Source organism: Alligator sinensis, unplaced genomic scaffold (assembly GCF_000455745.1).
Source record: "Alligator sinensis unplaced genomic scaffold, ASM45574v1 scaffold223_1, whole genome shotgun sequence".
NCBI lineage: Eukaryota > Metazoa > Chordata > Crocodylia > Alligatoridae > Alligator > Alligator sinensis.
The window spans coordinates 1,169,807-1,185,636 of NW_005841936.1; the positions used below are offsets into that span (position 1 = coordinate 1,169,807).

Genomic DNA, 15,830 nt, shown 5'->3' on the forward strand with positions numbered 1-15,830 from the left:
CCAGAGAAGAATTTATATACGAGATGAGCAAGTAATGAGAGGGTACAGCTACTGCTCACAAATATACATGAGTAACTTTATACAGTCAGCTTAGATTTATTCAAAGGTGCTGCAAGTCAGCTTCTGAGCATCTAATTATTAAGACTGGTCTAGGCACTGAGTGCCACAGATTAGCTCAAGGTTATTTTAAAATTATTTAATTAAAACAATATAAATGCTTGTGTAGACAACCTTCATTTGATTTAAAACTAGCTTGTATCATTTTAGTTTTGGACTAGTAAGTTTCCAGGTAGATGCTGATCTAATACCATTTTACATATCTCTTTATCTATGCAGTTAGTAATAATAAGGTACTGTTTGTAAATCCTTTGAATAAATACTAAATAGCAAAATGGTTAGGGTCCCTCTAAATGTTACAGGTATTGCAATTAACTAGTTAACTGAGCAATTACCTTGAGACCAGCTACATATGAAAAGTACTTATGCCATAAAAAACTCCAACCAGCTATAATGTTAGACCTTGAAAATGTGTACTAACTTTATAGCTGGTTGCTTCAATTTGCAGGTATAGGAGGGTCTTCCCCCATGGCTGGGAGCCCTGTCAGCTGACAAGGCTCCCAGACGCAGAAGTGCACCATGCCCAGCTGGGGCTGGGAATCCCACAGCTAAGGGGACTCTCAGTCCCAGCAGCTGAGGACACAACTTGATCTGGGTTTCAGCAGCCGCAGGGCACAGCTATGATCTCCCAGCCCCAGGGGTGTGTGGAGCCTCTGGGACTGGGATATCATAGCTGCTGTGGTCTTCCAGTTCTGGGGGTATATGAAACCCTCGCTAGAAGTTCACAGCTTCCATGATCTCTCAGCCTTGGGATCTGTGAAACCCTTGGGAATGTGCAATTTCACAGTCACATCTCCTGCCATACATGCGGTATGGCAGGAGGCACAACTATGTGGATCACACATTATATCTTGTACCTTTACCAGCAAGTAAGGCATGTAACAGTGGGCTATTACTTCTTTCTTAATATTTCTTTAATTCAACATTTACCAAAAGCAGTTGAAAATTGAAGTAAAACAGACATTTACCAAGGAACTAATTTTTACTATCTGGCTAGGGTTTTCATGCTCCTCTGTTGCTTTGCAGTATAAGACAATAAATGCTATTCTCAGACTTATGACTGGAAGCAAAGCTACGTAAGGCCATGGAAAAATGTCTTCTGAAAAATAAAGATACTATCCACAGGGCAGCTTTGAGAATGAACACCTTTCAATGGTCTGTTGTTTTGTTTACAGGTCCATACCTGCTTAAAGTACTCAATGCTTAAATTGCTCAATGGAAAGTAAGCATGTGAATAATGAAAGTTGGTGTGAATAATGAATGAGGGCTAACACATTAAAATTTGCATTGAGAGCTGGTTGTTCTGCTACAAATAAATGAAACTGTCAGGATTTAGAATCTCTCAGCCAGCTTCAGGGACTTCTGAAATAGTAAAAACAGACATTTTCTCCCCTTTCTGCAGTAAAATGTCAAGATTATAACCAAGGGTATTCATAATATTTAGAAAATATTTTGGCTTGTCATTTGTATTATGGTGGTGCCTGGCAGCCATTATCATTGACTCAGATCTCATCGTGCGAAGAACTGTGCAAACACAGAATAATAAGTCCCATAGTTAAGAATCCCACTGTTCTTCGGTATTACTTAAAGCAAACAAATTAGCCTTAAGTCCACATCAATTAGAATTGAATATTCCTTCTTTAGTATCCCAGAAAATAATCTAATAGTGACTTGCATATACCCTTACTATTGCAAACATTGTTTTAAAAAACAGGGAGACTTACCACTACTCTTCCTGCAAGTTCCTGCATTTCCCTTTTTTCTACAAGGTTGTAGATGAGATTCAGTTGGAACAAAGCTTGAGAGATTGGTGCTGTGCTGTCCTCTTTTGTTAGGTAATCAATCAGGTCAAAGGCTTTTGTCAGAGACACCTTTCCTAGGCTTAAAAGATCAATAAACACAAAAGGAATAAAAATGGAATCAGAAACAAAGACTCACTGGTGAAATTAGACAGCTGGCATATACCTTTCAAAAATATCCTACAATATCCCTGATTAAATTACAAGAGAGATACATTGTAAGCTGAAGAAGTGAAAGATAAAATATAAATAGTTTTTACATTTTATAGACAAGTTTTAGTGCTCTTGTCATTTTAAATATGATAACAGTGGTAAAAAACACGTCTTCAACTAGTGGACAGAAACAAAATAAAAGATGCAGCATGGCAACAACTGAAAACATTTTTATTAAACAGAATTACTCTGATCAAGGAAGCAGCTGACAGAAAGACCACCCAGAACAATACAACTTAATCTAGCTTTGATGCCAACAGAGAGAGAGAGAGAGCGCGAGACATTAAAACGTTAACATGTGAGGTAACTAATTTATTTCTCATAGTTTCATAGTCTGTAGGGTCGGAAGGGACCTGAGCAGATCATCAAGTCCGACCCCCTGCCATGGGCAGGAAAGAATGCTGGGGTCAAACAACCCTGGCTAGGTGATTATCTAGCCTCTTTTTGAAGACCCCCAGAGTAGAAGCCACCACCATTTCCCTTGGAAGTTGGTTCCAGATCCTAGCCACCCTGACTGTGAAGTAGTGCCTCCTGATATCTAACCTGAATCTCCTCTCGGTCAACTTATGGCCATTGTTCCTCATTACTCCCAGTAGTGCTCGGGGGAACAGGGACTCCCCCCATAGCCTGCTGGTCCCCCTTGGCCAGTTTGTAGATGGCCACCAGATCCCCTCTCAGCCTTCTCTTGTGGAGGCTGAACAAGTTCAGGTCCTGTAGCCTCTGATCATAGGGCCTGCCTTGCTGCCCCCTGATCATGCAAGTGGGCCCTCCTCTGGACCCTCTCGATGTTGTCCACATCCCTCCTGAAGTGCGGCGCCCAGAACTGGACACAGTACTCCAACTGTGGCCTGACTGGTGTCGCACAGAGGGGGAGGATCACCTCCTTGGACCTGCTCGTGATGCATCTGTGGATGCATGACAAGGTGCGGTTAGCCTTCCTGACCGCGTCCCCACACTGCTGGCCCATGTTCATTTTGGAATCAATAATGACTCCAAGATCCTTTTCTGCCTCTGTGCTGACTAGAAGGGAGTTCCCCAGCTTCTGGTTCTTCCTCCCTAGGTGCAGCACCTTGCACTTGTCAGTATTGAATCCTATCCTGTTCTCATCCGCCCACCCCTGTAACCTGTCTAGATCTAGTTGCATCCTGTCCCTCTCCTCCAGCGTGACCACTTCTCCCCACATCTTAGTGTCATCCGCGAATCTGAACAAGGTGCTTTTAACCCCCTCGTCCAAGTCGCTGATGAAGATGTTGAACAGTGCAGGCCCAAGGACCGAGCCCTGGGAGATCCCACTGCCCACATCCCTCCAGGTCAAAAAAGGCTCATCCACCACCACTCTCTGGGTGCGGCCCTCCAGCCAATTTGTGACCCATCTGATTGTGTAGGCATAGACGCCACCGTCACCTAATTTCTTAATGAGAATGGGGTGAGAGACAGTGTCGAAGGCCTTCCTAAAGTCCACAAAGGCTACATCCACTGCGACACCTGCATCCAAGGCTTTTGTGACCTGGTCATAGAAGGCCACCAAGTTGGTCTGACAGGACCTGCCTCAAATGAACCCATGTTTGTTGCACCTAAGCATGATCTCCCCTGCTGGCCCCTTGCAGATGTGCTCCTGGAAAGTTTTCTCAAAGAGTTTCCCCAGGACCGAGGTAAGACTAACAGGCCTGTAGTTTCCTGGGTCCTCCTTCCTCCCTTTCTTGAAAATGGGGACCACATTGGCCCTCTTCCAGTCCTCCGGCACCTCTCCAGAGCACCATGAGTGCTCATAAAGCTGTGCCAGGGGTCCCACAATGACCTTTGCTAATTTCCTCAGCACTCTGGGGTGGAGATAGTCAGGACTTGCTGATTTGAACACATCTAGATCCACCAGAAGTTCCCTGACTAGGTTCTCACTGACCCTGGGCCTGGCAGCATCTCCCTTGGGTCTGTCGGGGATCCCAGTGGGGGGGATGCCCTGGTCCCTGCTCAAAAAGATGGAGGCAAAGAACTCTCCCATGCGGCAAGTACTTCACATTCCATAATAGGAATACAAAGTAAGGCTAGGTTGGGAGGTTATGGATTCTCTCTCACTGGATGTTTTAAAAAATATGGTAGACAAATTCATAGAATCATAGAGAAGTGGGCTTGGAAGGGACCTCCACAGGTCATCTAATCCACCCCCCTGCTTAAAGCAGGATCATCCCTATACAAACTACCCTAGACAGTGGATTTGTATACCCTCTTTGCAAAACTACAGTCAAGCCTGACAATACACAAGAGTAACACCCTAACCTGCTACAGGTACAGCAGGGGGACCACAGCAGCTGCTGTAAAGGTTGTTAATATATGCTCAAGACTGTGGGGCAGAGTTGTACTGCTAGTCAGCATGTCCACAGGTGGTGGATAGTGGAATGAACTTCTGGGAAGGTTAGCTGTGAAATAAGCAAGGGTAGCTCTGACGAATAAGCAATCACGGACCAAACAGTGGTAGCACCACCAGAATATGACGAGGACAGCAAATGGCAATGCTTTCCCTCCTGAAAAGCCACACATATCCTTTGATGGTGCTGTGACATTGTGAGTACAGGCTGTCATAATAAGCCTATCCAGCCCCCTGCCATGGGTCTACAAGTTCTCAACAATGGATCAGGCAGAAGATGTTAGTATCTCAACGGTTGCAAAGGCAGATGAAGGCTGCAGTGCAATGAGATCCCCAGTTGTCTTGGTCTCCTTGCCACTGAATCAAGATCCCGTTCCATCAAAAGCCATGTGGAAGCTGATCTGCAGCAGTTTCTCCACGATAAAAGAAGTTATGCACAGGCATGAAAACAGTTTTTCCAGCACATTCCTCAAGTCCTTTGACAACCAGCTAATGGTGATGGGAGCAGGATTGTGAGGTCTGGAAGTTCCTAGTCACAAACTGGCATGAAAGTGGCAGTTACAAGAAGTCATCTGGCATTTGGACAAAGACAAGAATGTGATTTGGCATCTGTAACTGACTGAGCAGCCCTCTTCAGGATCTGCTCTGGTCACCCCACATGGGGAGGGGACTATAAAAGATGCCCTAGCTCATCTCAAACAGTGTTCTGTATTTCTTCCTGACTGGATAACCGCATCCAGTGGGATCACCTTTATTGCAGTTGAAAGTACCAGAGAAGACGCACAGTCATTTTCAGGACGTGGAACATCAGGACCCCATGGACAACTCTAATAGTGAAAGCCCAGAGCACTGCACTGCACTGCAATCATGGCCAGAGAACTCAGGCGACACAACATCAATGCAGCTGCACTGAGCAAGACCTGGTGAGCAGGAGATGGGCAGCTCAAAGAACATGGAAGCAGCTATACCTTCTTTTGGAAGGGTGAACAGCAATGAGAACCCCAACTTCACAGAATTGGTTTTGCCATTGAGAATGAATTTATAAACCAAGTCAATGAGTTCTCTATTAGAATTAATGGGCACCTCATGACTCTGTCTTAAACTGACAGGGAGCCAATATGCGTCATCAGTGTACATGTCCCAACTCTTGACGTGGCCGATGAAACGAAGGAAGAATTCTACACCAACCTTGACCAAGTGCTTTCTAACATTCCGGAGGGAGACAGACTTGTTCTTCTCGGTGATTTCAACACCAGAGTCAGAAAGGACTCTAACCTCTGGAATGGAACCATCGACAAGGAAGGAGTTGGAAAAGTCAACTCCAGTGGTATCCTCCTTTTGACCAAATGCGCAGAACATGGCCTCACCATCACCAACACCCTGTTCCACCAGAAAAACAGGCACAAGACATCATGGCAACACCCACGATTTAAGCATTCGCACCTGACTGACTATGTCATTGTCCATACCCAGGATTACAAAGACATCCACATCACCCAAGCTATGTTATGAGCTGATGATTGCTGGACTGACCACTGACTCATCCACTCAGTTATGTCATTCAAACTGGCTCCCAAACGATGGCTGCAGCAAAAGCAAAGCCAATAGAAGATCAACACAGAAGTATTCAAGGACCCAAGCAAAAGTGCCTCAATGAAAACCTGGTGAATTCCAATCAACAACAATGGGAGAATGTCACCAGCATGTGGGGTGCCCTTAATGGCACTGTCATCAGCACCTGTGAAGAGACAGTTGGATTCTCTACCAACAAACATCAAGACTAGCTTAATGAAAATTCCCAGGAGATCCAAAAGTTGATCAACTGCAAGTGTAAGGCCTTTTGTGCTTGGCAAAATGACACCAACTCTAAGCAAAAGAAACTGAATCTCTAATAAGCCAAGGCAGAGATCCAGAGGACCTACAATAAGAAGAACAAATGGTGGAAAGACAAGACTAAGGAGATTCAACATCTTGTTTACATCTACAATATGTGTGGTTTCTTCAGTACCACCAAAGCCATCTATGGTCCAAACACTCAGGCACCAACCCCCTCGAGACCTAAGAATAGAGGAGACCTAATCAAGGAAAGAGGGACCATTGGTACCTGTTGGAAGGAGTATTTTCAAAACCTTCTCAAGCAAGATTCTGTTGTTGATGAAAGTGTTCTCAACCCCATCCCACAACAGCAAGTCAGAGATGATGTCGGAATCAACCCTTGATGAGGTGAGGAAAGCCATCAAGCAGATGAAGAACAACAAGGCATCTAGAGAGGATGGAATCCCCATGGAAATCTTCAAGCACGGGGGAGAGGAGCTCACATCACAGCTTCATGCCCTCCATCTTAAGGATCTCGAATGATGAGGAAATTCCAGACAACCTCAGGGATGCCATGACTGGATTATCAAGAAAGAAGACAGTCCGACAGTGGAAACTAAAGAGGGATTGCCTTGCTGTCCACCACAGGAAAGATCATTGCAAGAACCCTCCTGAACTGTCTCCTTCCACTTGCTGAAGAGCCCTCCCAGAATCTCAGTGTGAGTTTAGGGCAAGGATGGACAATTATTTAGGCTGGAGAGCTGCTTAATGAGTTTGGGTGAGCTGTCAAGGGCTGCAAGGGTAGCCCCACCCCTTGACAGGTACCCTGGCCCCCTGGTCACCATCTTGGGACCAGAAGTCCTGCCTCTAACCCCTGACTTTGCCACTGGAAGTCCCTCTCTTGCCCCCAAAAGTACTCCTTTGGGGAGGGGGGGGTTGCCACCTTTGAACCAGAAAAAAACCCCATATATTAAAAGTCAAACATCTACTATAACGTATTTTAATTTTATTACAAAAAATATTTTTGTCATGATTTGTGTTTGTGTTGTGTATATAAAGATGACTGCATAATAATTAAAAAACAAAGCCTTGCTCTTGTATATTATGGGGGGGGGGTGGCAGTGGCTATGTGTGTATGGTGTGTGTGCAGGTTTGTGATAGGGTGTGGCTGTGTGTGGGGGGCGTGGAGTATGTTGTGAGGGGTGTTTGTGTGGGGGTGTTTTGGGGCAGAGTGTGGATGTTTGTGGGGTGTTAAAGGAGGGTGTGAAGTGTGGGGACTTTTTTCACGCAGACTCCCCCCCACCCACCCCCCATCACTGGCAGCAACAGCAGGCGATGAGCCCAGGGCATTCATGGCTCATGCAGGCGCTGCTGCCCTGCAGCATACAGTTCTACCCAGAGCTGCACATGGCAGCAAGAAACACAGCCAGGCCAGCTCCCTGTGGTGCATGTGCAGCTCCTGGAGGGGCTCCCAGTGATGCATGTGCAGCTGCTGGCAATCACGCACTACCAGGGCGAAGTCCCATGCAATGGAGCCAGCTGCCTTCCCCACTCCCTGCCGCCATATGTAGCTGCCAGAACTTCACTGTATATGGAGATGGCTCTATCACGCAGGGCTTCACCCTGGTGGCACACAAGTCATCACTCCAACACTTCTCAATATTCCTTACTGTGATGCTACATCTGACTGCCAACAAGGTTCCAGCCAGAGTGGAGCTAAACTACTGAATGGATGATAAACTGGTTTAACCTCAGCTGACTCTGAGCCAAAACCAAGAGCACCCTGACCTTAAACATTGAGCTCCAGGATGCTGATGATGCTGTAGCATGTGCTCACTTGGAAGCAGACCTTCAGGCAATCACTGACCTCTTTACCAAGGCATACAAGAAAATGGGACTTATGCTTAACATTCAGAAGACTAAGGTCCTCCACCAACAAGCTCCTAATGAACAGTCCCTAGCTCCAGTAATCCAGATCCATGGTGACTCTGGAGAATGCTATTTTCCGTATCTTGGAAGCCATCTCTGGCAGAAGAATGACAGATGGAGAAATCCAACATCGCCTCAAATGTGTAAGTGCAGCCTTTAGATGCTTGAAGAAACAGGTGTTGAAAGATTGCAACATCAGATGCAAAACCAAGCTCATGGTTTATCAAGCAGTCATGATCTCTACTTTGCTGTATGGAACTGAGAAATGGACAACATACAGGAGATATCTAATGTTGTTAGAGAAGCGCTATCAATGCTGCCTGTGGAAGATCCACCAAATCCATTGGGAAGACAGATGCACCAACGTTAACATCCTCCTGCAAACAAACACCACAAGTACTAAGGCGAAGATCATACAACATCAACTTCATTGAGCTGGCCATGTCATCCGAATGTCCAACTCCAGACTCCTGAGGCAAGTTTTATTCTCCCAGTTCAGCCAAGGTATATGCTCAAGAGGAGATTAGAAAAAGTCCTTCAGGGACGTCATCAAGGTCAACTTAAAAAAAATGCAACACTGATGTCAATTTGTGGGAGACTATTGCCCAGGACCACACCAAATGAAGGAAGAGTCTGCTGCAAGGATCTCAGTACTTTGAAACCACACAACGACAACAACAACAACAACAGGAAATGAAAAAGCAGGAGCAACAGAAACAGTGTCAGGGACTAAATCAAGAATTCAGTGCCACCCACCCCTTAGAAACATATATTTGAGCTGCAGTAGAGTCTATCAATCCTGGATAGGCCTCATCAGCCATCTTTGGACACACAGATAAGACAGTCATGGAAGACAATCATCCTAGACTCTGAAGGATTGCCAAAGAAGAGAAGGAAGAGGATATGCTCAAGAGACCCAAGGAAGAGGGCCACGCCCCCCCCCCCCATTTCAAGGGAAGACAACGCCCCCCCAGTGTGTACCAATCTGACCACGGGATAAAATTCCTTCCCCAAATATGGCAATCAGTGCAACCCTGAGCAGAAGGACAAAACATGCTTGTCAGGAACCTCCACATTTCAGTCCCAGCAGGAGCCCTCGTACAACCCTGTCAAAATTCCCAGCCTTGGCTACAGCCAACACCCAGTGCTCTGAGGAAGGCTTTAAAAAACCCTGCTGACAGGAAACAGAATTCCCTCCCAGCCCCATGCATGAGCTAGCATAGTCTAGAAGCATGGGAAATACCCACAGTAGAACATAGGCACAGCTATGATTAGATCATCCCCAACCAGTGGCTGTCTAACCTCTGCTTGAACAGCTCCAGTGATGGAGGGTCCACAACTTCCCTAGGCAGTCTAATTCCACTGCCTCACTGTTCTAACAGTAACAACGTTTTTCCTGATATTCAATCTAAGATATCCAATTTGCATTGATTTGGTCTCAGAGCACAGGGTTGTACTGGATGATCTCTTGATGTCCCTTCTAGTCCTACATGTCTAAGAAAGAAAATATTATCCTCAGAACCAGGGAACTACTGGTATCCTTTGCAATACAAAAGGGACAGACACCAGCATGAAATGAATGGAGACCAATATCTGACATGTTTTCATTCAAACTCCAGTGAAACAGATATATAAAGAGTTATTAGTGGCAGTTGAACTTATATATCTTTAAAGAATTTTTTTCCAACGTACTTAAATATAATTAGTCTTTGACTTGACCTAACCTAAAACAAAAAAGCAACCCCCCAGCACCACAAAACCAAAAATCAAATCAACTGCTGCCTAGTACAAAGCACTACCCTGCAAGGCTGAAGATATTGTTGATCAGATTGGCTCGGTCTTTTGGCCTGAGAGCAGTGTGATCTCTTTGCAGCAGGTCAATCAGAATCTGCCAGTCCTCTTCAGCATAGTGCACTATGTAGTAGCCACTCATGTCCACATTGAACTTCACCCATTCAACCTCTTCCGACAGTTCAATTGTAGCTAATTGAAAGACAAAAACAGATATTATGTTAAACTGATATTCTCCAAAACCCGTTTTCTAATTCCATCTCTCTAGAGCAGTAAATGATCTGGATCCAGGTTGTCCAAGAAGTCAATTCTCTTCTCAGTTCCCAACTTTCCATTCTCTCAATGCTCCTCCCAACTGCAAAAACACAGTCAGTGTGTTGTATCATGGGAATTTGCTTGGTAAGAGAAGTGATATTCAGGTCAGAATTATACTTTTCTCCCACCTTCACTACTTTGTCTGCTAGACTTAATAGGGCCACAATTTGCCACTAATTATACCCAGGCACTCCCAGAAGATTATCTGAACAAAGAACATAACCAATTAGGTAATGTAGGGCAAGTTTAGCCTCTTCACTACAATGTCAAGAATGGATTCAGTTACAACATGCAAACTTCTGAAACCTAGACCCCTGTCACACATTACACTTAAGATGTGATTAACCATTTAATCACATCTTAAGTTTTAACCCAGGCACACATTAAAGTAATTAGTGGCATCATAAAACAAGGAATAAGCCACAAAGTTATTCTTCAAGAAAAATGTAATAACTTGGTGGCTGATTCCAATCACACCATTAACTGAACGTGTAGCCAGGCGGTCCATGGCTAGGAGCTCTGTCAGCTGATCTGGGCTTCCAGCTGTGTGGGGTGCACCATATGCTCCCACAGCTGGGAGCCTCACAAGCTGATAGGGCTCCCAACTCTGGGGGCACACCATGGCAGCAGGGGGCAGGTTACCTTATCCCCGCTCTACTGACTGCACTCCCACCATCTTCCCTTCTACTGCCTCCCTATCCCCTGCAACCATCCTACCCCCCTACCGTCTCCCCCACCACAGTAATGAGGAGTGGAAAGCAACTAATTTAAGATGGCCTTCCAATAATTAGATTAGACCTATACACGGAAATGTATAATACATTTTTAATTTTCCATGTATAGAATCAAATTATTGGGGTAAAAACCTAAATTCACCTTGGTTTTGCATAAATATGGTAGTAACAGAGTTATAGCCCTTTAATCCAGCTGCAGATACTATTAGAGAGATCACTGGCTCTGCTGTTACTGAAGTACTGTACAGCTTCCACAAGTCGTTTCTGATAAGAACCACCCTTACAGTAAAAGGAACATTAAGGCAAACCAGATACCTTCTACCTTTATCAGAACTGTTTAAAAGAAATAGATTCAGAAACATAGTTTCAGATTATGATAACTAAATCATGGTCATGTAAAGCACATGTTGTACTGTAAAATAATTTACATGTTCTACTGTATAATAGTAGTGAGGAACACAAGAAATTACACATGAAGTTACCATGCTAATGCTCCATTTCCCAAACAAAAATAGCATACATTTTAGATACAAGATTAAAAAAAAAAAACTTCCAGGATAATTTATGTTATTAAATGCCTGAAATGCCTGATTCTGACACTAAACAAGTGGGCTGCAACCCGAGAGTTCTGCTAAGAAGAAAAAAATGCCCTCACCCATGAGCACTGGCCATAGAATTACTATGGCCCATTTTTCAGGTCTATAACAATCCCCACAGCTCCCAGTTACAAAGCGATCATTGTAATAGTAATCTACTGGCTCCATTTCACCCACAACTCCCTTCAGCAAAAAAACCCAAACAAACAAACAAAAAACAAACCTTCTATAACATGCAAATATAGACAGAACATGGATGACGCACAGTTTCACAGCACAGAGATAGCATGGATCTGCAATGTACAGACTCAGTGCATCCACGTGTCGATTTTAAATTCTGGGTGCCTTGTTAAACTTGGATTGTGCTTTTTAGAATATTAAAGCCATTACAGTATAGTATATGCACTTCCTGGTGCCTGCTGCCACCCCCATCACCTCATGTTAAATGGAGAGAAAAAAATCTGCCTTGGATTAGAGTAAATATGGTCCTTGACTAATAACTGTGATGAAGCAAGGTGCAGATGCATAAAATTAACTTGGTTTTTCAATTTGCCAGGTAGCAATCAACTTTTTAACTATCATGTCAAATGACAAAGATCCAGAAACAGCTCAGTAGAACTGGATAACGCCATTGTTAAAACAAAACAAAACCCCCCTACTTCATTAAGCTACTATACTTTTAAGAGTTGGAAAAAATTATTTTATGGGGATGTACATATGCTATTTTAAGGTAACTCTAAAGGTTTCAGACTTGCACTAAGCATTCACCTTTAATTTTGGAAGGCTTCTTTCAAAATAATAAGAGGTGGGAGAGATATTGCACATAACATATCAATGAAGTATGGACCAATAATGAGAGCAAGATTAAAAGTATTTTGAAGAATGAGCTAGATCCTCAACCCATAAAGAATAAGTCAGTGAAGATACCTTGATGCCAATGAAGTCAATGGTAAGGTAGCCAAATGTTTCTGGTACAATACTACCACTGTATGACATAGTACAGATTAGTCTCAAGAGATTCAAAATAGCAACCACAGGAAAAAGAAGATCAAATTAAATTCAAGTTCCAGAATGGATTATTTTAAGGTATAAAACAAATAATACCCGAGAAGGGAAAAATGTTTCCTCACACCCACAGCTATGTGAGGTGGCTAAATTTCTCAGGACTGACTCTATAAAGAACACTCTACAGCCTGTCAGGCTGGGGAAAAACATCTAGGTGTATGCTTTGCTCCCAGCCATTTGTGTCAGTCATGGCAGAGGCAAAACTTTTCCTGGAATGGTTACCATACACCGGTACACTCTGTAGTACAGGCACTAACATTTTAATGCAACAATGTTTGATACTACCAATTGATAGCTGACTATAACCTCATTCATTTATAAAAAGTTTAATTTGCTCCACTTACAAAAATATTGCTGATATGCTGTTATTTTTTACCCACAGCTGTTATTTCCTTTGCCACTGTACTGTACACCCTTCACTTCAAGACCTACTCAAGAGTGTGCAGACAAAAGACTGATAATTTACAAAAGGAAGTTAGCCTGTGTGCACTACATAAATTTACAAGAGGCTCCAAAACACTTACCTGACTTTTGGTTCAGTAAATATACAGTAGGAAAAAGAAAAGTGAGGTCACGGTTGCTAGTCATGTACGTAAGAGGAATATGCCACAGATAACTGTAAAAGAAAAAAAATATATATTTTACAGCCATACTATACAAAATTAATGAAAGATGCATTGAAGGTAATCAGATTTTCTATTTCTTGGTGGTCTCAGTTATTTACGTTTTTAACACTGCTTTAACACGTTACTGGCATTTGAACACCATCCATCATAAGTTAAAGGAATCTATTCTATGCTCCCAGTCACCTCAGGATTCGAGGGGTTCGCAGACATCAATGAATTTTTATCTTCAAATTTTCTTTGGAAAGTAGAAATGTATCCTTATTCTCTTTTTGCATTGTAGCATGCCAACTAGTAACAGTAAGTAATTTAGCCAAATCCACACCAAAAATCTGTCACAATGACAGGAATGGAACCTATAGCATTTCATTCCCAGCCTAGTATTTTGATCACAAGACCTTTGCTCCTTCATCCCCTCTGTCTTGTTTCACAGTTTTGCATGGAATTTATTTGCAAAATTCAAGAACAAGAGTCGCGATTCAAATCTCGCCAGTGAAAATTAATCAGTTATGGAAAAAATTCACAATTAGAAGATTATACATTAATCTTCCATGTAACACTGAAATTTTTATTGTCACTAGATGTAACACTACTGAGAGGGATGAAGTGGGTTCATATGCAAAATATTCCAACTACCTGAAAAGCTTTTAGGAACAATTTACATAAAGAGTCATACCTCAACTTTTTTTTAATGTCAGCTCTACCTCCAAAATAACCAGGAACAGGCAGGGCACGAAAGTCCTCATGAGACAAATTTATTTTAGGCCAAAGTCTGCAAGATGCAAACATCCCCAAACCCCCTTAAACTTCAACATCAGTAAGGAAAAACAACATCTCCTAGGATTTGGCTCTACATGTCAGGCTTGAGAAGGTCTTTGCCTTGTTAAATAATAAGGTAAAAGTTCATGGTACCAAAATACCATTGCAAATAAAGGAGCTCTGTGGTTTTCAGTTATTTTATCTTCACTTCAGTATTTCAACCCTATAAAAAAGAGCTACTGCCTTCTCAGCCTTTATTGTGATGAAAAATACACCTAAACAAGGTATCATATTAATGTGAATTCATGGGTAAATGGAGAGCTTTGTTTTCTGCTTTCTATATTGCCCTGTGTCAGCACTCAACCTGAAGTCTTAGTCTAGTAACAAATCACTTCCTCTTCTGGAACTTCTCCAAAATCCTTTAACACCTGGGATCCTTGAAGAATTCCTCCAAACCAGTTCCTGCCTCAGTCCTCATGCACCCGCCCTTTTTGTACCCAATTACTTGAGTCAGAAGACGTGATAAATGGAACTTCTTGGAAGAACTACTTTTATACAGACCAAAAAAAAACCCAACAAAAAACCAAAACAAGAACAACCAAATCCTGAGCGTTACTCTAGTGCTTACTGCAGTTCATCATACAAAAGCAAATTTTAAGATTCTGGAGCTCTTGATAGCCATGGACAGGCATTAACATTTGCAGCACTACATTCAATCTGTTTGTAGCACTATCATGATGGAAAAGATACTACTCCTTTTGAAAAGGAACATTTCAATTTTGTAGCATTACATGTGATGCCTATAGGGTTACACGTGGTGCTACAGGAGTTCTAGGACTCCCAGCATTCCACAGTCTCCACTCCCTACCCCATCTTAAAGGGCAGGGGTCAGGTGGGTTGGGGAAGGGGTGGGGTAAAGGATCCCTGCTGCCTCTACAAGATCCCAAGCACGGGTTCTCCTTGCCCCTGCTGCCCCTCCAGCAGGGTGACTATCTTTGGTAGGTGCTATTTTTCAGCAGCTTCCAACTGATCAGCGACAGCCTGCCCCCTTCCCCAGCAGAGGAGAGGACAGGCTGGTAGTTACTCGGCTTCCTTAGGGGTGGGGGGAACCCATGAAACAGACCCTATTGCCCTCTTGGCTAAATAATTCACTTTTGAGGAGACATTATAGCTCTCCACCCAGGGTCCTGGAACACATGTACACTCCAATATATTTTTGTGCCTCAGCACTTGATACCACTACAAGTAAATGCCTGTCAACAACCTATATTTCATTTCCACATTTACAAAGCTGTCTGTTTTGTAAATATTTACCCTGATTACAGAGCAAGAAACAGGCAGGAATTGCCAATCATTGTTCAAGGTATATAACAAACATTGTGTGCTTTGCTGTGACTCACTCTCCTTACAGCTATCTGCCATCAGAGGAATTACTGGACTTTGTCCAAGAGGAATATGAACTTTCCCAACAGTTAAATTACATGACTGTAAAAGGTAAGCTACAATGGGGTGTGTGTGTGTGGAATAACCTTGCAGATGAAGTCTGATTCTCCGATCCCGTACTTCGTAAAAATCTCTCCTGTTCCACATGAATGGTCTTTCCTTTTCTTTTAACAGTCACTAGTGGAAGTCCTTTCTGCAGAATCCAGGTTTTCATCATTGCTTTTACATCTAGTGTTCCATTGGTAATCTGTAAAAAACAAACATTCCTG

General features: G+C 43.1%; 1 protein-coding gene across 1 annotated transcript in view; it reads right to left on the reverse strand.

Moving 5' to 3' along the window:
• The window catches only part of LNPEP (leucyl and cystinyl aminopeptidase), a 90,462-nt gene that overhangs the window by 10,400 nt on the left and 64,232 nt on the right, over nucleotides 1–15,830 (reverse strand). The window contains exons 10-13 of the mRNA XM_006019696.3: nucleotides 15,648–15,808; nucleotides 13,261–13,352; nucleotides 10,035–10,218; nucleotides 1,842–1,998 (exon numbers count right to left, since the gene is read on the reverse strand). Of these exons, the coding sequence (XP_006019758.1) occupies nucleotides 1,842–1,998; nucleotides 10,035–10,218; nucleotides 13,261–13,352; nucleotides 15,648–15,808 (594 nt within the window). The remainder of the gene's footprint in view (nucleotides 1–1,841; nucleotides 1,999–10,034; nucleotides 10,219–13,260; nucleotides 13,353–15,647; nucleotides 15,809–15,830) is intronic.